This window comes from Geotrypetes seraphini, chromosome 6 (assembly GCF_902459505.1).
Source record: "Geotrypetes seraphini chromosome 6, aGeoSer1.1, whole genome shotgun sequence".
In the NCBI taxonomy this organism is placed as follows: Eukaryota; Metazoa; Chordata; class Amphibia; order Gymnophiona; family Dermophiidae; genus Geotrypetes; species Geotrypetes seraphini.
This window is the reverse complement of record NC_047089.1, coordinates 209460955-209485772: the sequence shown is the minus strand read 5'-3', so window position 1 is coordinate 209485772 and position 24818 is coordinate 209460955. Positions and strand designations below refer to the sequence as shown.

General features: G+C 43.3%; 1 protein-coding gene across 1 annotated transcript in view; it reads left to right on the top strand.

Annotated features, from left to right (window-relative positions):
• The first annotated feature begins 4416 nt into the window (after window positions 1-4416).
• The window catches only part of TACC1 (transforming acidic coiled-coil containing protein 1), a 110504-nt gene continuing 90102 nt past the window's right edge, over window positions 4417-24818 (top strand). The window contains exon 1 of the mRNA XM_033948704.1: window positions 4417-4598. Coding sequence (XP_033804595.1) covers window positions 4537-4598 — 62 coding nt within the window. The 5' untranslated portion in view covers window positions 4417-4536. The remainder of the gene's footprint in view (window positions 4599-24818) is intronic.

Here is a 24818-nt window from a genome sequence, read left to right as displayed (position 1 = left end):
CCTGTGGAAGAGCAGTTAATATCATTTTAGTTTGTCATAACATCAAACTGGGTTCTAGAACATTTTGTAGGATCTAATGTGGGTTGAGGTGGTTGTCTTTATAGCAGACTTGTTTTTGATCAGGTTTTAGAATATTTTGCAGGATCTAATGTGCATTCAGGTGTTTGTCTTTATATTGTAGTAGACAGGTTAAATTATGGTACGCTGCCTCTTGAAGGATCTTTATATACTGTAGAGTTATTTATTAAAAACTGTATACCCCGCCTAATAATAGCTAGGCGGTTTCTAATTAACAGTCACAACCCTTTTAAAAACAAACATTACATACATATATGATAGTACATTTTAATATCTGCCCTACTTCTTAGCCCTCTCACTCCCTCACATAAAAACACTTACAAACAAATTAGTCTTTAGTAATTTATTAAATAATAGTGTTTAAGCCCATTAGATTAACGGGTGCTAGATGACCGCCTCTCCTGCTTTTGAACCTGGGCAGGGGCAGAGGCAGAGCCGGGGCAGGAGGGAGTAACGGTGGGAAAGCAATTTCAAAGCCTCAGCAGCAGCGGCTCCTTGACCAATCTGCGCTTACAACGGCCCCACACTCGGTCTGGCTGGCTCCCCCACCAAAGCCCTTCGCAGCGGCAGCCCCTCCCGCATCCGTCCCCGCGTCCCAAGCCTCTCTGAAGGCCGGCTCCCACGAAAATGGTACCCCTCTGTCCAAAGCCGCCGCGGCAGCCTCCCTCAAGACACATTTCAAATCTGACATATTGTAATCACAAAACAGAAAATAAAATTATTTTTCTTACCTTTTGTTGTCTGGTCATTATTCGTATCATGTAGGGGTCCCAGGCTATGGTTGGCTTTTGATAACTGGCTTGCCAGGGCCCCTTCTTTCTTCTTCCCTCCCTCCATCCCGGCAGTTGAAGACAGGCACCTCCCCCCAGTGGTCTGACACAGGAGGGAGCATCCACAATGCGCATATAGTGAGTTAGGAGAGGGTCTGAGGGCAAAGAGGGGCTCAACAGCGCACAACCACCTTTCCTTCCCTCCCTCCATCAGGTGCAGTGCAGCTGCACCAATGTTAAAAGGAGTCGCGTCGAAATCAGAGGCCTGCCACTGCCTTAGCACTTTCCCCTCTGCCTTGGTCCCGCCCCTTCTCTGACATATGGGACCGCGGCAGAGGGAACGTGTTACGGTGGCGGCAGGGCTCCAATTTCAAAGCAGCTCCTTTTAACATAGGCGGAGCTGAACTGTACTTGATGGAGGAAGGGAAGGAACGGTGGGTCAAATTTCAGCAACGGCAGGAATTGGTATGGCTAAAGTCTTCTCTCACAGCAGTTCAGTTTTTGTAAAGTTTAAAGTTGCCGCCGCGGCTCCTTGCCCGATCCCCGCCTGCATCGGAGGCCTTCTCCGACGCAGGTGCGTGTCATCAGAGGAGCCGCTGCAGTGGCTTTAAACTGTAAAATAAATTTCAGCCGGTAGTGCCGCTTTTCGTTGATGGAGGTGTGGGAGAGCAGGGAGGCCAGCACTTTTCAATTTGTCTGCCCAGCGCTTTCCGATTTGTGTGTAAGGCTGGGGACTCGCGCATGCGCACTCCTGCAAGGCCACGGACCTACATCTCAGATCAGGGAAAACGGAAGCACGCAGTTGAGTGCGCATGCGCGGCTAGCGTTTTATTATTTCAGATTGTTCTCCCCTCACACAATTCTTTCCATGTGTATGTGATTTAATGTTAAGTGCTTAAAATAATTGAGTTTAAAATATATAACATGTTACCCATGATACATAAGAATAGCCTTTACTGGGTCAGACCAATGGTCCATCAAACTCAGTAGCCCATTCTTATGGTGGCCAAATCCAGGTCACTAGTACCTGGCATAAATCCAAGGAATAGCAATATTCCATGCTACCGATCCAGGGCAAGCAGTAGTTTCTCCCATGTCTTTCTCAATAACAGACTATGGACTTTTCCTCCAGGAAATTGTCCAAAACTTTCTTAAAACCAACTACGCTATCCACTCTTACCACAACCTCTGGCAATGCGTTCCAGAGCTTAACTATTCTCTGTGTGAAATGAAATTATATGTGTGTGCTTGCTGCAGAGCTCCTAGTTCTCAGAGAATGAGTACGTTCTCTTGAGGCTAGAGTAGCAGACTTGCAGGATCTAGGGAGACAGAGAACTACATAGAGGAAACCTACAGGGATGTTGTAGAGAAGTCCCTCCTCCAGTCTGGTAGCCCCTGTGCTGCCTTGGAGGTCTCCTAGAAAGAGAGCATCACCCTGATAAAGTAGGAAATAATCCTGTAGCCAGAACCTGCCAACCAGGGGATTCAATATCCTCTTGCATCGAGGATGAGTTTTCAGGGGCTTCTGCCCAGGAGGGAAGGGTTAGGACAGCTGTCGTAGCTGGTGATTCGATCATTAGGCATGTAGATAGCTGGGTGGCTGGTGGGCGTGAGGATTGCCTGGTCACTTGCCTGCCTGGTGTGAAGGTGGCATTACTTAGATAGGATTTTAGATAGTGCTGGGGAGGAGCCAGCTGTGTTGATACATGTAGGTATGAATGACATAGGAAAATGTGGGAGGGAGGTTCTGGAAGCCAAATTTAGGCTCTTAGGTAGAAAGCTGAAATCCAGATCCTCCAGGGTTGCATTTTCAGAAATGCTCCCAGTTCCACGTGCAGGACAAGCTCTTAAGTCTGAATGTGTGGTTGAGACGATATGAAGGGACGAGGGATTTAGATTGGCCACTATGAGAACAGTTGACTGGGCTTGATGGACCATTGGTCTGACCCAGTAAGCTATTCTTATGTTCTTATGTTGACTAGTGCAGAGAACCTTAGGATTATATTATATGCTTTATTTAGTGTTTGTTTCTTAGAAAGAGGGAAATTGAGGACTGAAGTAAGAAAGAATTTAGATAGAGGCATAAAATAAATTGAGAAGGAAGACCAGGGAAGAATAGGAAGAAGGGAGCGTAGAGAGAGATACCAGAGCAAGGGAAGGGGAGGAGACAGATACAGTTTCTGGAAGAGGCATAGAAAAAGAGCAGATGCCATATGGAAGAGGCAGAAAGAGGGCAGATAGTGGATGGAAGGAAGAGAATGATGATATGAGGAAAGCAGAAATCAGACAACAAAAGTAGAAAAAAATTATATTTGTTTTATTTATTTATTTTTGCTTTAGGTTAAAGTATTATTGTAGCTGTGTTGATATTCGTTTATTAATAGAAAATGGAAATAATGTGATCCTGTTTATTGGACTAATTTTAATACTTTTTTTAAAACTAATTCAGACCATAACAGGGATACTTTAACAGCAGTATAGTTTACTGATCTGAAGAAAGAGGTTTTAGCTTCTGAAAGCTAATTGAGAAATGTATTAGTCTAATAAAATGATGAGCACTAAATTTTCTTCCCATGCCTCCTACCCAAATCCAAAATATAAATTGATGGGCTTCCCAAAGCCCTGCCAGCTGAAGATCTCTTCCTCTAGGAAAGAAGGGAGGATTTGTGCAGAGATGTTTGGAGGCTGCATAGAATAAAAACTATACACTGATATGGTAATCTTTGTTTTGAATTTTGAAATAAATAAAGAAGTAAATAAGAAAATGGGTAAATAAACGGGGTGGGAGGGGCAGGGGCCCCAGTAGACTTGTGTGCCTAAAGGCCCTCCACGAATTTATCCTGCCCTGCATACTACTGAAAAAAAGCCAGAACACACTGTATGCTGCAGTTTGGACACAGATCTAGTAAGGGAGGAGCATGGAAAAGGCTTTTGAGGTTTTTTTTCTCTATTAAAAACTTGCCAACCCTAGGAGGAATGAAAGACAGCGCGTAATGGGGCAGGTGGTGAGCTTTTCTTTCAAGAAGTTGACAACCCTAATTTTTACCTTGGGGGTGACGCACCCAAGTTCTCCCTTCCCTGTGTTCATCATCCCCTTGTCCCTCTTTGCATACGTTCATGGCTAACTTCTTGGTGCGGTGCAATCTCCTTCTGGCCTAAAACAACGGGCCCTACTGATAACAATGCTCCACTCCACAATGTCCACGCCAGCATTCACAACTACCTGGGCGGCCACAGTCACTGCGGGGACTGCCACGGGAAGGTGTTTAGAGCCTCTTTTAAGAGGCGATGAAAAACAGAGCATGGGAGTGGGGGGGAACAGTCGGTCAGTGGTAGAGCCGGTAACGACAACTCCCCAAAACAACCTTCCCCAATGCCATTCCGCAGGCTATCGCTTCATCCAGTGACAACAGATCACACGTGCGGCCCCGCCTCCCGCGCGCAGTGACAGTAAGGATAGGATTGGTCAGAAGGCGAGAGGAAGCATCGGCCTAACTGGAGAGTTAAGCCAGGGAGGCGGCGATGAAGCGTCGGATTGGTTGAGAGTTCGGCTGGTCGATACGGGATTGGTCGGAGAGTTGATGCCGGGGCTGCGCTACTCTCGTGCTGGGGTGGACACAGGCTGCGGTGGCGATGCGGCTCTTGGGCTTTCCGTCCAGATAGTAAAACGTATGGAACGAAATAAAGCATGGGAGGTTCTCAGTCCCGAGATCCCGGCGAGAAGTCTCCAGCCCAGAAAGGAAGCGGCGTGTGAGTTCGTGCAAAGATTCCTATTTCTTTCTGAATCTTGTAGCAGTCCTAGGGCACTGAGCCAAAAAGTTTCATCTTCACGTTGGGTGTTTGTGGATTTTTTTTAACTTCCTTATTCTTATTGTTTAATTAATTAGAATAGGGGGATCTGACAGAGGGACATTTGTTCTGAAAATAAATGAGTTATCCTTAAAATATGGGGGCAAAGATTGTGTGATTAGATGCGTGCACTGTAAAAATGATCTTCTTGGTGTTTGGTTACTGTATATCAACTTTAAAAACTGTATCTAGAATGCACAGGTATTAAATGAGTCTCAGTGTTTTTCCCCATTGTAGTGGGTTTTTTTTGAAAAGCTTTTCTTAATATTTGTTTGCTGGTTCCACTGATTTGGTGATGATTTGCAATTCGGTTTTTGTCCTTATCCACTATTGATGCAGTGTTATCCTGTTATTGTTGAATAAGTTATTATGAATCTTTCCTGTCTCAATACACTCGGAATAATTTCTCTCTCGTTTCCCAAATGTGAGGCATGAGAAGGTCACCATATTCTCTTGAGAGAGTAGGGTGATCCCCCCCCCCTTATTTTTTACGATTTAATAGCAGGTGTGAACCTAGGCCAACCATCATGATTTGTGTATTCTGAGAAGCAAGAGCATGTGACCTTGTTCTTTGTCTCCTAAGTCAAAATAAAATATATCCGGTTTAGAAGGATGCAATTGATGTATGACCCTCTAAATCTGCTTTAACCACTTTTCCTTCTAATATCCGCATCGAGGTTGAAGACCTTATACGTATGTTGAACGCAGCTTCTAAATACAAAATCTGAGATATTGTATGAAGAGGAAGGGATTTGGGGTTTAGTTCGGGCAAGTTGTATTCAGGTGTGAGAAGGAGATCTGTGCTGCTGTTTAACGTTTTAGGAAGTTCCTACTTAGGGATTTCCTTTGCCTCTTGAGAGGATTAGAGTTGACAATGCTGTATTCACTAGAAACATGGTTGGGATGATGCCTTGTGCTAGTACTGAATCGAATCCTGCAGTAGACTGTGGATGAGTAAATGTATTGTATGTTCATCATGTGCTTTGCCTTGGATGCCTTGTTTCTGTATTTCTGCGCTTAACTTTTGAGCACAGAACTGATGTAGCTATGTTAGTCCAGTTGTAGAAATAAAACATCTGTACACAAATAGGTGGGCTCTGCTCTCTTCAGCTGATCTCAATCTGTGTGTTGGCTCCTAGAGCTATCAAGTCCATATCTCCGCAGCACTACATACATAGTGCTACTGAAAATTCTAGCCCCTGAATTATCTGTGGGCATGCCACCTAACTATGGATAGTCAGGGATATTCAGCCACTATCCATATAGCTATGTGGTTTAATTTAGATCAGCAAAAAGGCTGTCCTAACTTTAATGTTGATGTGCAGTGTCCCTTCCCCACGTTTGTTGTTCTGTCCTAACTTTAAACCACATTTCTATATGAATAGTGATTGAATATTGCTATTGTCAAGCAAAAGTCTCTGTGTATATTCAGTACCACCACCACCAGCAGCTATATGAATAGCAGCACTGAATATATATAATTTTTTTTTTATGCTGGCCGAGGGAGCCGGTAGTACATTTCTCCCTCCGTATTCGCGGTTTCGATTATTCACGGTTTTTAGCTTGCTGGCTCCTCCCACCAAATTACATCAGCTTGCATAGAGAAATTGCTGATTCCAAGCATTTACAGAGAAAATCGCTGATTCCCAGCACTTTCTTCACCGTATTTTGCCTCTCCTTCAGGAATAGGCCAGGTCTCCCACCATGCTATTTGCGGTTTCACCATATTCACAATGGTTTTTAATAGAAAACAGCGAATAACATATGAAAAAGTTATTCACGGTTTTTCTATATTTGCGGTTTTGTTAATCCCCTAACATAGCGAATACGGAGGGAGAAGTGTACACTATATTTTCAACTCTGACTCCTATTTTTCTGTTGTCTGACCCATATCCCATTAGGTTTTAAATATTTTGTTCTATTTACTAGTACTTTAGACCCAGGACAAAAAAAAAATACATCTAAGTATAAAATGTACAATTTACCATACATTATAATGTAAGTTTTTATTTTGAAGCTGGAGTTGGTATGTTTATACTGACTCCACCCAAAATGGACTCACTCCACAGCTCTTCTGTTAATTTCTGTATGCTTTAATCTTCTATATTTCCAAGAGAAAAGGCAGTGAGCAGAAAAGCCTGGGTTATGGCTGACTAAAAGAATTTATTATTCCTGTGTGAAAACTTGTAGCACTGTGATGGCAGTTACCAGTGTTGCAGCCAGATGGATATGGTTTATTGCAAGTGAGGCATTTTTGGAAATAAAAGAGAAAGATGGCTTAATCACCTGTTGAAAAGCATTAGAATAAAGGGTATTCTGTTAAGGGGACAATGGAAGCTTCTCAATCTAGCCTTGAGTGAGTCTCATTGAAGAGCAGCATACAGTACTCTCAGTAATTCTTTCAGCAGGCAGTGTGACTGCCATCTGTCAACTCCACTGGTGAGTGGAGAGGTTGCATGACTTACTGGATTCTAAGATTTAAGAAAAAAAAAAACCAACCTCATGAAATATTCTTTTCAGTTAGTGACTAGGTGCTTGACAGAAAAGAGGTGACCCCCAGGCACCTTGACCTTGTTTTCAGCTCCAAATTAAAGTTTTGAAGACTGTCTGGTTTCATAAAACAACAAATTGAAGTTCTGCTGTGAATAGGGGTAGAGTTGACAACTGACTCCCTGTCATAAGGACCAGACTAATCCAGTTCTGGCAGAGATTTACAGCGCCTGGCTCCCTAAGAAAAGCAGGACTTTGGCTACATATGGCCTGTGAGGTAAAACCAGGACTGGATTAACTGGCTGCCCTGAATAAGAGGCTCTCTGGCTTGTTTATAGTGTACCCTTCCAGGAGGAAACGCCACAGTTAGCCACAGTTCACAGCAATACCTTTCTGTACTTATAGATGTCTTTTTCATGCTATTGTTGTCTGTTTACAAGAAGGTTGTGAAGTTTTTAAACCTTGAAGAAAGGGCTTTCAGTATGTATGCAGAACATATATACACACAGGCATGTGAATAAAATCATACTTAAAGAGAAAGCAGAACTGATGAAGAGACAGAGAGAAATCATTGTATAATGGCAGCATTTCTTAATGTACAGATTGCCAGCGTCATGTCTTGTTCTTCCAGCTACAGTATTATGCTGCTTTTTATTGTAGCATTGGGTTGTCTTTGTATCAGCCTTTGTTAAAGACTGTCTATTATGATTTTACTTTGAGAAACACGCCCCAAGCAGGATGTGCACCTGTTCTCTTCCTGCCCTCTTCTTCGTACCAGCTGGGTAAAAGGTGAACACCAGCCTTTGCTTGTTAAACAAATACGGTATAGATGGATGGAAAAGTTGTTGGCAGACTGCCCTTGTGATAGTGTCCCAATTTTAATCACTTGGATGCTGTTGGTGATGGATTGAAGATGTTTTCCAGTGTGAACAATAATGCTGTTTACTGTTAAAAACAAAAACAAAAACCCAAAAAACGCTTACAGGAATATTTAAGGATGAGCCAGTGTTACTGGGACAGGAACAAATACACCATTTTTTTTCTGCCTTAAAGCATTATAGGAATTGGAGTTCTGCATTTTGTACTGAAAGCAGCACTAGGTATCTCCCAGAATGCTTAGGCATTTGTCAGCTGGTGTTTGGGGCTCCCAGTCTCTCTCTCCTGTTGTATCCAGGTATACTTAGAAATGGTAATACTGTAATTATCCCATTGCTGAGAGGTTGATACAGCAAGCCAGGCAGTAGAGCTGCATGTCGATGGCTGAGTACATAGTATCTACCATAAGAATAGTGAGAAAATATTCCATGGTGATGCAGCAAACTAAAAGTATGCAGAGCTTGTACACTAATCAGGTCAAGCCTGCCGGGCATGTGCACAAAAGTCCACCTTAAGGGTGCCTTCATTATACACATGTCCAGTGAAAGTGCCAGTGCACATCTGCACATGTTGTTCTGTGCATAAATATCAGCCTTGCACAAAAATTATGTTGGTACTTTTTCTTCAGTCATATGCATAGAGTTGCTACCTCTCTGTCTTTTAAAGGTGCAGGTACTGTATATATTTGAATATAAGTCGAGATTTTGGGGCCCCAAAAATGGGGGTCTTGGTTTATATTTGGGTCAGCACTGACACCCCCTCCCCAACCTGTTGCAGGCCAGGATCGATCCCTCCCGCCTCCTGCTCCAGCCAATTTTAACAATTTTTATCTCTCTCCTGTCACCTTCCCCCCCACCCCTACACCTTTTAAATCCCTGGTGGTCCAGCAGTGGGCCAGGACAGGAGGGATTCCTTCCATCTCCTGCCCCGGCCAACTTTAAACAACATTTATCTCCCTCCCATCCCCTCAGCATACCTGTTAAGTCTCTGGTGGTCTAGCGGTAAACTGTGTCAGGAATGACCTTCCTTCCCACCTGCCTGTGCAGAGCTGCTAGCTAATTGAATGCTGCAAGTTCTCACGGGAATGCGAGAACTCCTGGCAGTCAATTAGGTAGTGGCTCAGCATGGGCGGAAGCAAAAGAAGGTCGCTCCTGCCCGTGCAGAGCTGCTAACTGATTTGCTGCCGTGAACTCGCAACAGCCAGTCATCTAGCGGCACTGCACGGGCAGGAGCAACCTTCCTTTGTTCCTGCCCATGCAGAGCCACTAATTGGTTGCCGGGAGTTCTCACGGTCCTGCGAGAACTCGCAGCAGCCAATTAGCTAGCGGCTCTGCAGGGGCAGAAGTGAAAGAAGGTCGCTCGTTGCAGTTCACTGCTTGACCACCAGGAACTTAACAGGAGGGAGATTAAACTTGCTTAAAGTTGGCCAGGGCAGGAGATGGAAGGGATCTCTCCTCTCCTGGCTCACCGTTGGACCACCAGGGATATAAAAGGTACACAGGGGGGAGGAGGGGGTAGCAGGGGAGTTAGGGGTGGCGGGAGGGAAATAAAAATTGTTAAAGTTTGCTGGGGCAGGAGACAGGAGAGATCCTTCCTGTCCTGGACCACCAGGACTTATGGTAGGCCCTGTGGAGGTCCGTAAGGCATCAGGAGGGAGGGGGCAGGGTACAGAACCTGCCAGAGCTGGAAGGAGGGGAGCTGGGCACAGAGACCAACAGGGGAGGAAGTGAGGGAGGGGGATAAATGCAGGGAGGTAGGGGAGCTGGTTGCAAAGACTGGCATGGCAGGCGAGGAAGTAAGGGAGGGGACTGGATGCAGAGCCTGGCAGGGTGGGGGGAGCTGGAAGCAGAGCCTGATAGGGCACTGCACTTGAATATTAACACACACACACTCCCCCAGTTTGTATTCAAGTCAGCCTTTTTTCCTCCTTTTTCTGTCCCAATATGCCTTATCACAAAGACCACACACCATTTTAGTAGCCTTCCTCTGGACCAACTTCATCCTTTTTATATCTTTTTGAAGGCGCGGCCTCCAGAATTGTACACATGGGAGTTAACTACTGCGCTGAACGTCAGTAATGCGTGTGCATACCTCACAGTAGCTTTCTGCATTGGATCTGACACTGGGCTGCTTTCACTGTAGGATGAAAAGACAGAAGGACGGTGATAGTAAACAGACACACGGACTGCTTATGTGTGTTGTGATAGCATCCCAAGGTCATACTGCAGATAACTTCTGCCCTCTGAAAGAACTCAGCAGTATATTTTGGTGGTGTGAATTAACCTGTTTCCTGGCAACCAAATGGTGGTATTAATAACCACAGATAACAAAAAGGCCTGGTGAATTGGTCAGAGCCAGAGTGAATCATTTTTTAATGTGCAAAAAAACTTCCTCTTCCAAGAAACCAATTCTTTTTTTTTTTTAAACGCATGAGAAGTATAAAGTTTCAGGAGAAAACCCTTAAACATAATTAAACCACAGAAGTTCTTCATCACTGAACATAATATCTTGGCTAGTTTCCAGGCTTTTTGCTGCAATGCTAGTGGAGGTTTTTTTGCTTGAACATTCTCTGCCTGTACACGGAATTGCAAACCCCATATAATGCTGGATGTTGCATTTTAGTTTGGAAGAATAGTAGCATAGTAGATGACGGCAGTTAAAGACCCAGTCTGCCCAACCTGATGTACCAATCAACTAGTGTGCATACATTAGCATGTGGGAATAGTGGATGAGTACTAAGGTGTTAAAACTTCAAGGAAAAATAAACCAGATTAACACCTACATTTTTAGCTTTGGTTCATTTTGATGTTCATGTCCCTTTATATTTTGGTAACACTAGGGCTGCATATCCCAAATATAAAACTTGATGGCAGAAACAGGCCATTTGGCTTATTCAGTGTGCCCATCAATCCTCTCTCAGCCTTTGAGATCTTCTGTGCTTTCTTAAATTCGGATACTGTCTTATCTCCACCACCTCTGCTGAGAGGCTGATCCATTTATCCACTACCCTTTATGTAAAGAAACATTTCCTTATGTTACTCCACCACTATCACTGCCCTGAGCATATTGGGGACTGGATGAGGAAATTGAGTAGGTCTGCCGTGGCTAATGCCTCCGTCAAACTAATGCAGGGGAAAAGGTATAACACAAAAAAATGTCAAAAAATGGAAGCAAAAAAAATACGTTGTTAGACAAAAGCTCCAAAACTATAAATCTAAATAACAAAAATAATTCACAAAATCATTTTTATATGTTGGTAGGATATAGCTCAGAGACATGGAGGGGTCAACAAGGGGGACAAATCCCGACCACCTCACCACCCAATCATTGCTTGATCCTCCGTTTTTTAATTTTTCTTGCAAAATGTCACTTATGATTGATAAAACTTGAACACTCTTCAAAAATATTTAAGAATTGAAAAACCACTTAACTAATGGTTAGTTTCGACATGGCATGTTTCGATTGCTGCCACAGGAAACCATACAGGCTGGAATTCTAAAGTCCGAAAATGGTTTGTCAGCAAGAATGGGTGAAATTTCTGAAAAACATTAGTTTTTCTTTCTTAGAGAGGCTCTCGAAATCGCTGCTTAATGGCAAACATGCATTTCATCATCCACCATTCTCGTTTTTTCAATTGAATTTCTATCAGAGCTAAAAATCCAAGTTTGCAAAAGTGAGAAGATCCAAATGGTGGTAAAGCGTTGATTGCTTTGTTGCTGAAGTGAGGATAACTACTTCATAGAAAATAAAAATAAAATTACTTGCCATTAGTTTTCAAGAACCAATCACACACAGACGCTCATAACATTGACAAGACTCTTGCATATGCAACGTACATGTCATTTATTCTAATGCATAATTATCAAGGGAATTTTTTTAAAATAAAGTAAAATTCTGGAATCTCTTTGGGGCACACTGTTTGAGAAACACTGAATTAACTAGTCTAGTGTTGCTGCAGTCTGTGGTCAAACTGTTGCTGCTAGGATGACCACGTGAGCTGCAGTGGCAGCTGATGGTGTGCTTTAAAACTGTTTCTCTAGCTGTCTAGGGTCTGGGTTTCGACACAGATGCACAGTCATGTGTTTTCTAAGGGCTCAGACCTCCTGAGGTGTTGTGGGGGTCCCCTTTTCTAACCATGTTCACACTTTTTTTGTTCCCAGCTACTCCATGCCAAACAAAGCCCCAGATAAATTCTTGGGAACTGTGTGGCTCCTGATAGAAAGATCCCAGTTCTGTCCCGATCTTCGCGGCACACAGGCAGTATGATGCATGACTTTGCCTGTCTTTATGACCACAGTTGATACTGTCAGTTTTTGGCCATGCTTTTATATGGGATGAGCAAAGATGTGCATATTGTAGATGTCTAAATAGCTAGACCTTACCCTGTAAGAGATTTTAATGTTTCACAGTGGGAGAAAGAACATCAAAGGACTTTTTTGAAAATATGTTTTGTATAGGAAAGAAAACAAACCCAAGCATCAAAATGGGAAATTGAGGGGTGAGAGAAGGGGAATGTCATGGGTATGTATGTGCATATATTTATTTAAAAAGGGTGCCTGAGGGAAGTATATGTTTGTAAGGAGAATGGGAGGGGAGGTGTAAGGAAGCTCCTTTGTGGGGTGCATATGTGAGGAGAACACTCAAAGTTACAGTAATACTTTTAAAACCAATAGGAGGAAATATTTTTCACTCGGAGAATAGTTAAGCTCTGGTACGCGTTGCCAGAGAATGTGGTAAGAGCAGTTAATGTAGCTGGTTTTAAAAAAGGTTTGGGCATATTCCTGGAGGAAAAGTCCATAGATGGTAGCATGGAATGCTGCTGCTATTTGGGTTTTTGCCAGGTACTTGTGACTTGGATTGGCCTCCACGAAGACGGGATACTGGGCTAGAGGGAACCATTGGTCTGACCCAGTAAGGTTATTCTTATGGTCTAAGATAGAAAGGCAAAGAGAAAAATTAATGTTTAATATAGGAAAGGAAAGAACAAGGACCCAGAGGAGAGAGAGAAGTAGAAAGGACTCCTTTGGTAAATGATTTCACAAAAGAGTAACAAGGAAAGTAGAAGAGAGAGACTAAGACCAATGTGATATGTAAATTATAATGTCCAAACAAAAAAAGATAGGAAAAAAAGCATTTAATTTTTAGCTTTTAGTGACAGCTTTGGGAATAGAATTTCCTGTATCTTTGTGTATCTTAGTATAAGAGGAAACTCAGTTTCTCTTTCAATAGGGGTTTGAAGCAGGAATCTGATACTGGGAGAGGGTGTAAGGGAAGGGGTGGAATATATAGGGAGGCATTTGCTGGGGAAAAGATGCAGAGGAAGAAGGCAGAAGAGTAGATGCTGAAATAGGAGAGGATGGATAATAGGGGGTAAAGAAACAACAGGGCAGATGGCGGAAAGACCTGAAGTCATTATGCCATTGTACAGATCCATGGTGAGGCCTCACTTGGAGTACTGTGTTCAATTCTGGAGACCACACTACCGTAAGGACATGCTGAGGATCGAGTCGGTTCAGCGAATGACCACCAGGATGGTCTCGGGGCTAAAGGATCTAACGTATGAAGAAAGACTAAAGAATTTGCGGCTGTACTCACTTGAGGAACGAAGAGAGAGGGGAGACATGATTGAAACGTTTAAGTACATCACGGGTCGCATTGAGTCGGAAGATGATATCTTCTGTCTCATGGGTCCCTCGACCACCAGAGGGCATCCGCTGAAAATCAGAGGAGGGAAGTTTCAAGGAGACTCCAGAAAGTACTTCTTCACCGAAAGAGTGGTGGATCAGTGGAACAGACTCCCACTGCAGGTTGTTGAAGCCAGCAGCGTGAAGGATTTTAAGAGTAAATGGGATGCTCACGTGGGATCTTTAAGGGAGTAAATTCGGGAGCGAATACTTTGGAATGGGCAGACTTGGTGGGCTATAGCCCTTTTCTGCCACTATGTTTCTATGTTTCTAAAGAGGAAAATGGAGGGCTGTTAGTGGCAAGGGATGAGAAATGGAATGTTCTTCACTGCAAGGTGGAGGGGGTGGGGATAGTAGCTGTTCTCTTAATATATGCAGTTATCAGAAGACAGGTGTGGTTTTTTTTTTCTTTTGGCACCATATGGTTTGCTGCAAACTTGGTTTGGTTGTGAGAACTGTGTGGGTAATGGGCATTCAGGCCCCTGTGTATCTCATCCACCGAGAGCCAAGTTTGGCTGTATTTGTTATAAAATCATGTTTGCACTAACTCCTAATTATCTTACAAATCTGTTCTTCCATAATTGTAAACACACTAGACACTTGCATCAGGGCCGGATTTAGATGAAAAGAGGCCCTAGGCTATTCCACTTATGAGGCCCTTTCACCTCCCATTTTTAAGTTTGTAAATTACATGAGAGATAATAAAATACATCACCCGGGCTGAGACCGATTCCCCTCCGGAGCCGGGAAGGGGGTGGGGGGGGGGGGAGAGAGGAGCAGCGGGATCCGATCCGGAGCTGGAGCACGTGTGCAATTCGGATTCCCCACCCCGGCTGAATTTTGATGAGTCGCTGGCGCAGGCGCCGTGAGGAGTGACACAGAACCACACCTCACGCCACCAGGACTCACGATATTTCAAGAGCGCATGCGCGCTCTAGGATTTTATTATTTATGATATAATCATGAAAATATAAAATAAAGCATGTAATATACATTTTTAAATATGCAAATTAAAACATGTTAAGAACTTACTTAGAATTCCGCAAAATGAAGATATTGTCACAAAAAAAATTTTCAATAGTCTATAAACACTTCACTAAAGTGTTGAACCTACTGAACTCAAAAGGCGAGAATCAAACGATCGTGTACGCAATCCTAAAATAAGAATCTTTTTTAATAACCTTAACATGTGTTTCATATTATTGAAGTAACACGACTATAACCGAATGTCGGGATATCAATAGGTCTGTTCGTTTGTCTGTTCCAATCTACACCAATCTGCACTTTATTTATGCAAGAACAAACCAGAGCTTAGTAGCATAAGGCACGTCAATATTTGCCATAGCAATCAGTGAACGTATGAACTATACTTTGGTGCAATCTAGTATATACAAACGAACAAACCCAATGAGCCGAACGCGTTGATCGTAACCAATACATTTTTATGTTTGTTTATTAAGTCATATGCGTAGAATTTCTCCTTATTTTCGGTTCAGTGTTTTAGTGTTCAATGTTTTTAGAATAGTGTAATTTTAATTTTGCTAACAATTTGAATGTAGGCCCCTCTTGATCTTGAGACCCTAGGCTGAAGCCTAGTTAGCCTATAGGAAAATCCAGCCCTGACTTGCATGCAAATTTCATTTTTCCATCAGTTAAAGGATGCAAATTAAAAAAATATCATCAGTGCCTTCTATCTTATCAGGCAACATTCTGGGGTAAATATTTAGACCTTCTAACTATGACCTCCAGTACCTATTTAGAAGTTTAGAAGACATTTAAAAAGTACTTGTTTACTAAATATTTGAGCAGCTAAGGGCTCCTTTTACGAAGCCGCGCTACCGGGTTTAACGCACGCGACTTTTCATCACGCGCTAACCCCCGTGCTGGCCGAAAAACTACCGCCTTCTCAAGAGAAGGCGGTAGCGGCTAGCGCGTCCGGCGATTTAGCGCGCGCTATTACGTGCGTTAAACTGTTAACGCGCCTTCATAAAAGGAGCCCTAAGCTATTCCATTCAATTGTAATAATTTTTTTTTCTTTTGTAAACCGCATAGAGCTTTACAGTCCTGCAGCATAAAAGCCGATTGTTATATTATATTATATTATATTATGAACAACTAATCGAGACCTCAAGCCTCTGCAGAAAGAGAAAGGAGGTTAACATCATGATGGGGATAGGGACAGGAAACTCACTGATGGAGTGGTAGGTACGGTGCTGCGTACATCTGGTAGCGCTATAGAAATAATTAATAATGGTAATAGTAGGTAGAGATTGTGACTGGCTGGATGGGGTAAAAAGTATAATGAGAAAGAACATATTTGGGACAAGGCAGACAAAGTGTGTTGGAGGGAAACAAGGTGAGGCTGGAATGAGAGCAAACTAGTGGTATAGAAATGGGTTGAGGGGAAGGGATGAGGTGATGAAGACTGGGTATGGTGTAGTGGATTTTATTTTAGTTAGTTGTTTTGGTATGTCTCAGCAGCTGAACAAACTCTTTTACTAAGCTGCGATAGCGGTTTTAGCGCGCGCTAGACCTTAACGCCAGCGTTGAGTTGGCATTAGTTCTAGCTGCGTAGCGTGGGTTTAGCGCGCGCTAAAATCCTGCGTTCGCTGAAAACGCTGTCGCAGCTTAGTAAAAGGAGCCCTTAATGTTTGGAGGGAAATTTCCCCTTTCCCACGATGCCGTCCACTCTGCCCAGTGATGGTGCTAGTCTTTGCATCAATGGAATTTTGCCGACATAGCTCCCCAAATTGAAACATAACCCCTCCCCCCTTTCATTTTACTAGGCAATGGTAGAGGTTTCTACCACAGCCCTGAGCGCCAAATCTCCAACACTGACTGCTCCAACGCTGATAGGAATTCTGTGAGCGTCGGACCATTTAGCGCTCCGGGCCGTGTTAGAAACCTGTACCGCAGCTTAGTAAAAGGGGGGGGGGAATAGTAAAGATACTGCTGTAGAGGAAGCAGCAGCGAAGGGGGTGTAGGATAAGGTTACCAAATAATTCTATTCTCTCCTCCCATGGGGCAGGTTGTTCGAATTCAAGTTTTATTCCCCAGTTTGTAGACCCTTGTAATTTAGGTGGCCCCAGTGATTTCTTGCAAAAAAAAAGCAAAACAAACCCCTAAAAGCAGTGAATTAAAACCAGAACTGAAGCTGGTCAGAAAATCTGGAGGCAGTTGACAATCCTCAATAGACTGAGAAACAGGTGGGGGGGTGGGGGTGGGGATGGTGTTAAGAGGGAGCAACAGAGGAGGAGGCTATGAAGGTACTTTTGAATGAGGAGGGAGGAAGAGAATATGGTGGGGCAGTGTGAGAGAGAAGCAGAGGAAGCTATTGTTCTGTACTGCCGCCAGCTGTACTGATTAACATTTTAATTGCCTTTTCTAAAATGAGCAGGTGCTCTCTCTTTTGGCACATTATACCCTTTCACGTTCCTGTTATCTGGCGTCTTGTTTTGCTTGCCTTCAAAGGTATGCTGTTCTCATCTTAGAACTGAAGATACAGTAAGCAGACAGAGTGCTAGCTCTACCCCTGTACATTAAGGGCTAGATTCACTAACCTGAGATCCGTGCCCGATCCGTGTCTGATTGCATGCAGGCCAACAAATTCACTAAAGGCCTGCATGCAAATGGAGACGATTGTTGGCACGCCCCCCCCTCAGACCACACGGATCGCTGGAGAGTGATCCTTAAGCATGTGCAGACCATCTTCCTTGACTGTAGATGGTCTGTGCATGCGCTGGCCCTTTGTGCCTGTGTTTTTTTACTTTTTATTTTACTTTCACTGTTTTTTTTACTTCACAAGCCCGTGGTTTTAACCCGCGGGTTAAAACCACGGGCTCGCACTGCGGGGAAGGGCAGGTGAGTCAGAGCTGAGCAGGGCAGGAGAGTCTGGCCAGGGAGCAGGATGGCCAGAGCTGGAGAATCGGGGCAGAGAGCAGGGTTTTAGCACAAGCGACTGGTCCTCACCAATTACTATTTTTTGATCAGCCAGCCAGTCAGTGTGCCAGAAGAAGTTTTGTGAATCGCGTCCTTCCTGCTTTGCATGCCAATTCCTCTCATTTGCATGCACGCATCGGTACACTGGTTAGTGAATCAGGTCGGAGGGAAATCGGGTCGCAAAAGGCTGTGAATCTAGCCCTTACTGTCCTTTTCCTAGACGCCACCTTTTCATGTTATGCTGGAGAAACAAGGATGCCAAGAAAGGCGCCAAGCCATCTCTCCTCATATAGTTACAGTTATTTTATATGGTATACCGCCATTTTTAACACAATAAATTCAAATCAAAGCGGTGTACAATAAATAAAAATAGTGGGCAATATTTAAAATAAAAACGAGGGGAATGTATACAAACAGATTAACCAAACTAGGCACAAGAGGACAAAAAGGGCAGGAAAGGTTTACAATATGTTAAGGGAAAAACAAGCAGGATAGGAACAAGAGGGTAGGATACAGAAAGAATTAAGAAAAATAAAAATAAGCGCAAGATAGTGACTACCACAAGTAATATGAAAAGGTTATATGGAAATACCTGGTCAGAATTCTGAAAAAAATATTGTAGAGATAGTCTCAAGTCAAGAAAAAAGTTGCGAAGTGACAAACTATTAGGAACTAGGTTCAAGTGCCATTTTGAAATAATAAGTCTTCAAGGACCTTTTTGAAGGAGCATTTTTCAGATCTTGCACCTGGGCAGCAGACTCCAAGCACAGCCCTTTATTCCCCTTGCATGCTGAGTTATAAAAAGCATGTAATTATCAGTTACTACTTTTCAGGCTTCCCCAAGACGGCAGGATGGATTAGTCTGTGTGGCTTGGCAACAGGGCTCTCGCTGAAAATCTGACTCAAATCCTTGGCAGAGGTTTGTTAGATTACAGGGTACAATGAGAAGTCACAATGAGAGGTTTCAGTTGCTCCTTAATCTGGATCCAATCTCCTTCATACTGCTTGTACCAGATTTTGAGGCTCCCTCCTGCAATGGAGTCTGGTGCTTCAGTTTGCGTCTCTTTGCTTCTGCACCAGATCTGGGAAGAAAAATCATCCATTCCCATTTTACTAAAGCTGAAATTTCTGCCATAAGAAATGTTCCATTAGTGTGGGGCATCTGTGCCTTTCAGCATCCCATGTAGTTTTAATACTGATTTTTAACTGAATGCCAGCTTGGTTTTGGATTCAGGTCTATTTCCTGGCAAGTGTATAAATATTCTGTAGCTACTGGCAGTGTTGGTGTTTTTCAAAAGTCTGCATGAGGAAGACAAATACACGAGAAAACCAAAAAACTCTAATTTTGCAAATAAAACTTCAGATGAAGAGCCGGCCAAGTACTGCAGGATTATCTTGGCTCTTTTATCATATGGACTTAGATGTTATATGAAGATTAACCATGGTGTTACTATTTAGTGTAAAATGAAAGCAAGGGAAAAAAATCAGAAAGCTTAAGGGAAGACTGATGAGCAAGTATAGGAAGTTAGTGCTCAACTCTGTCAATTTTTTGTCCAAAATGACGAGGTAATTTTCCTGGGTTGCGAAGTGTGCACTTTTTTTTTGTCAGTACTGCACATGCTTCACTCATTGAATCTCAAAACAACAACAACAAAAAGCAACAGACAAGTAAACAAAATGAAAATTTTTATTTTGCAGGTAAATTATGGATTTGATTTTTTAACGTGACACCAAAGTGCTTTTGTGAAATAATCTCCGAGATCAGATCCAGCCCCCAAAAGGGCACAAATTCCGATACACAAATCTGCACCCCCTGATGAAAGTGTAAATGTGATACATGTATTATTAAATACACATACATTGAATGCTCCACTTCTTCTGCCCAGATCACTTAAGAGTACATAAACACGTCCCTGCATCATGATTTTATGAGCATATGCTGTTGCACAATTTTGTTCATTTTAAACCCTCTTTACATATGGAAAAGTGTGTTAAGTATACTACAGGCTCGATTATCTGACCTTCGCTATTTCAACCATGGGGGAATATGCAAACAACTACCATGTAGGAAATAGAGAGCATAAATTAGGGCATAAGGGATAAGCTAGGAAAACCAATAGGAGGGCACGCTGGTTTGTAAGACCAATAGTGCTTGGCAGCTAGACTCGCATCCATTAATTCAGGCTACACTGACCTCCCCACCTTTAAATTGAAAATCGGCAGGAAGAATGCCCACTCCCTCCTGCCAGCAGGCCTACCTCTTCAAAATGGGCCTTCTCCTTCGTGGTGCATCCCGGGATGCACTGGGAGGGGCCTAAGGCTCTGATTGGCTGAGGGGCCTTAGGCACCTGAATCAATCAGTGCTTCTACCACTGGACATTTTATCTTATGCCCTGCCTGCAAATGAAAATGGTATTGATGATCTCTGGAATAGGCTCAGAACCATTGTGCTGAATCCATCAACTTTGGGACTTGCTACATCAAGCCTGGTTGAAAATCATGAGTTTTGAGTTCTACTTCCTGGGTAAACTGAGGCCTCAGGCAAGCAGGAGGATACTTAGCTACCAAAGCCCAAAAGAGGCTCACAAAAATATAAAAAAGTAAGTGGTGGGAAGACAGAGCCAACGAGGATCAATTCTGTGCCAACACTTGTGAAATATTTGTAGCAGTTATTGTCCTGAGAGCTATTTTACACATTATCTTTCCACTGCCCTACTCCCTTCTGGTCACAGGATAGCCTGATGCTGTTAACAGGAAAACAGATCCATGGAAACTAAATAGAATAAGCACTAAAATACAAGATAATGGTGTTAGATTAAAGCTATAGCTTCAGCACCCTTAGATCGCTAGGAGAGCGAATAGAATGCTAGGTATAATCAAGAAGGGTATTACTACCAGAACGAAAGAAGTTATCCTGCCGTTGTATCGAGCGATGGTGTGTCCGCATTTGGAGTACTGCGTCCAATATTGGTCGCCGTACCTAGGAAGGATATGGCATTACTTGAGAGGATTCAGAGGAGAGCGACATGTCTGATAAAAGGTATGGAAAACCTTTCATACGCTGAGAGAATGGAGAAACTGGGACTCTTTTCCCTAGAGGAGAGGAGACTTAGAGGGGATATGATAGAGACTTACAAGATCATGAAGGGCATAGAGAGAGTAGAGAGGGACAGATTCTTCAAACTTTCAAATAATAAAAGAACAAGAGGGTATTCAGAAAAGTTGAAAAGGGACAGATTCAAAATGAATACTAGGAAATTCTTTTTTACCCAACGTGTGGTGGACACCTGGAATGCGCTTCCAGAGGATGTAATAGGGCAGAGTACGGTACTGGGGTTCAAGAAAGGATTGGACAATTTCCTGCTGGAAAAGGGGATAGAGGGGTATAGATAGAGGATTACTGTTGGGCCGCCGCGTGAGCGGACTGCTGGGCACGATGGACCTCAGGTCTGACCCAGCGGAGGCATTGCTTATGTTCTTATGACCTTGGGCAAGTCACTTAATCCACCCATTGCCCCAGGTACATTAGATAGATTGTGAGCCCACCGGGACAAACAGGGAAAAAATGCTTGAGTATCTGAATAAATTCATGTAAACCATTCTAGAAAATTGAATAAATAAATAAATACATCCATGCCCAGTATTCCAAACAAGAATCTCACCAGTCCTATTCTGGATCACCATAATGAAAACTACGAACCTCAAGGTCAGGTTGCAATCCTGCTTAAATCTTCAAGTAAGTTGGGGAGAAACTGGCACTTAAACTTCATAATAGAATTCTTCACAAACCAAGATCAGAAGACAGGGAAGAGAAAAATAATATTTTCATCATCTTCAAGAAAGTAGTCCAGTCCAGTCTATATGCAAGAACAGTCAACGTTTTATGCTCCCCTTAGGCACAGAGTGATCTTACTTGTAGCCTCTTGAACTGCTTTTGTCTCCTTGCTGAAAATATCTTTCCAGAATCCTGATTTAAATCATCCTGTGAGACAACTGGCATTTTTCTAGGCTGTCAGATACAAGAGAAATATAAGGAGCAACAGCTGAACTTTTAACATGCTGACAAGATCTTGATGCTTTAACATATGTGGCTTCTAGGGTTTCTGTGATCTACCAGTGTTCTTACTTGGCTTTAAGATGGAACCTTTTGCCATCCAAAGGAGAATAAAACCTAAGGACTACCTTTCACTAGAATCAATATAATAGTAGTAGTAAATGTTTCACAGCTGGAGGATCCTGTCCCCCCAAATTTAGGAATCTCCAGTCAAAACCAAAGCATCTAAAACGTCTCTCTTTGAACTACAGTATATTGTGCCATCCTTGCAGACACTAAGGTCTCTAGAGAGACACAGAATCTCTTTGTGGAAGCTTACCAACATTGGGTTTCCTGCTTAGCATCAAGAAGTACCCTGCTAGTCTATTCTGGGTCAACGATATGATCATTTGCAAATTATATCGATGGGGATGGTGTTACAAGTGCAGATATTGACAAGGAGATGCAGCGCAAAATCCAATGTGCAAGTATTTCTTTTGGGAACCTTCTCCAGGTCACTACAGATATGCTTTCAATTAGTTTGTTTCATTGCTTTATGTACATTTTTGAAAACTACACTAAATGAAACATTCCACTAAGTGTATCTTTAGTTTTCACTGTATCTGCAATGACAGAGAACCAGAACCCTGTATGGAGCTTTGGGTGGGAGTAGTGGATCCCTATGCAGCCAGCAGGGATTCCCCAGGGAGGGCCTCAACCTCTGATCTTCAACTGAGAAAGAATCCCTTGAGTCCTCCGGCAATGCCCCTCTACACCCACAGAGCCCTAGAATTTCTCATGAAGATACGTGTTTTACAGTGCAGGTCTTATTCTTTAATGTCTTAGAACATAAGAATTGCCGCTGCTGGGTCAGATCAGTGGTCCATCGTGCCCAGCAGTCCGCTCACGCGGCAGCCCCCAGGTCAAAGACCAATGCTCTAAATGAGTCCAGCCTCATCTGCGTACGTTCCAGTTTAGCAGGAACTTGTCCAACTTTGTCTTGAATCTCTGGAGGGTGTTTTCCCCTATAACAGACTCTGGAAGAGCGTTCCAGTTTTCTACCACTCTCTGGGTGAAGAAGAACTTCCTTACGTTTGTACGGAATCTATCCCCTTTCAACTTTAGAGAGTGCCCTCTCGTTCTCCCTACTATGGAGAGAGTGAACAACCTGTCTTTATCTACTAAGTCTATTCCCTTCAGTATCTTGAATGTTTTGAACATGTCCCCTCTCAGTCTCCTCTTTTCAAGGAAGAAGAGGCCCAGTTTCTCCAATCTCTCGCTGTACGGCAACTCCTCCAGCTCCTTAACCATTTTAGTCGCTCTTCTTTGGACCCTTTCGAGTAGTACTGTGTCCTTCTTCATGTATGGCGACCAGTGCTGGACGCAGTACTTCAGGTGAGGGCGCACCATGGCCCGGTACAGCGGCATGATAACCTTCTCCAATCTGTTCGTGATCTCCTTTTTAATAATTCCTAGCATTCTGTTCGCCCTTTTCGCCACTGCCACACATTGCGTGGATGGCTTCATCGACTTGTCGAGTAGAATTCCCAAGTCTCTTTGCTGGGAGGTCTCTCCAAGTACCGCCCCGGACATCCTGTATTCGTGCATGAGATTTTTGTTACCGACATGGTTCACTTTACACTTATCCACGTTGAACCTCATTTGTCATGTCGATGCCCATTTCTCAAGCTTGATTATGTCATGTTGTAGATCTTTGCAATCCCCCTGTGTCTTCACTACTCTGAATAACTTCGTATCGTCCGCAAATTTAATCACCTCACTCGTCATACCAATGTCCAGATGATTTATAAAGATGTTGAAGAGCACGGGTTCAAGCACCAAGCCCTGCAGCACCCCATTAGTGACACTCTTCCAGTCTGAAATTGTCCATTTACCCCCACTCTCTGTTTTGTATGCTCCAGCCAGTTTTTAATTCACGTGAGTATTTCACCCCCTTCCATGGCTCGCAATTTTGTGAAGTAGTCGTTCATGTGGAACCTTGTCAAACGCCTTCTGAAAATCCAGATATACAATGTCAACCGGGTCTATCTGCCTGTTTACTCCCTCGAAGAAGTGCAGCAAGTTTGTCAAACAAGATCTGCCTTTGCTGAAACCATGCTGGCTGGGTTCTCATCAGACCGTGTCCGTCAAGGTGATCAATGATGCGGTCCTTTATCAGCGCCTCTACCATCTATCCCGGTATCGAGGTCAGACTCACCAGTCTGTAATTTCCCGTATCTTCCCTCGAACCTTTTTTTAAAGATCGGTGTAACATTCGCCACCTTCCAGTTTTCTGGAATCTTTCCCAATTTGATCAACAGATTGGCTAATAGTTGAAGCAGTTCAGCTATAGTCCCTTTCAGTTCCTTGATGACCGTCAGATGGATGCCATCCGGTTCCGGAGATTTATCACTCTTAAGCCTATCAATCTGCCTGCATACCTCTTCTAGACTGACCGTCAACCCTGTCAGTTTCCCATCTTTGTTTCCAGCTTATAGCCTGATGGGTTCCAGTATGCTGTGTATATCCTCATCGGTAAATACAGACGCAAAAAATGTGTTCAGTTTGTCGGTGATTGCTTTGTCCTCTTTAGCACTGTCCCACCTCTTCCTTTGCGGGTCGTTTCCCCTTAATATATCGAAAGAACAGCTTGAAGTTTTTCACCTCTTTGGCTACTTTTTCCTCGTAGTCTCTTTTGGCCCCTTTTATGGCACCTGCATTGATGGTGTTTGTGCTTATTCCAGTTTTCATCCGTTCTTGACCTTTTCCATTCCTTAAACAAAGTTTTCTTGTCTCTGATCGCTTCCTTCACCTCTACAGTGAGCCATGCCGGTTCCTTGTTCTTTTTCCTCTTAGATCCCTTGTTGATACATGGTATATATAGATTTTGTGTCTCGGTGACTGTGTCCTTAAAAAGGGACCAAGCTTGCTCTAGCATTTTTACAATGCTTATCCTCTTAATCTTCTTCCCCACTATGAGTCTCATCTCTTCGTAATTCCCTTTTCGGAAGTTCAGTGCCGTGGCCGTCGTTCTGGACCAATGTTTCGCCCCTGAATCTAGGTCGAAGCGGATCATGTTGTGATCGCTGTTTCCTAGCA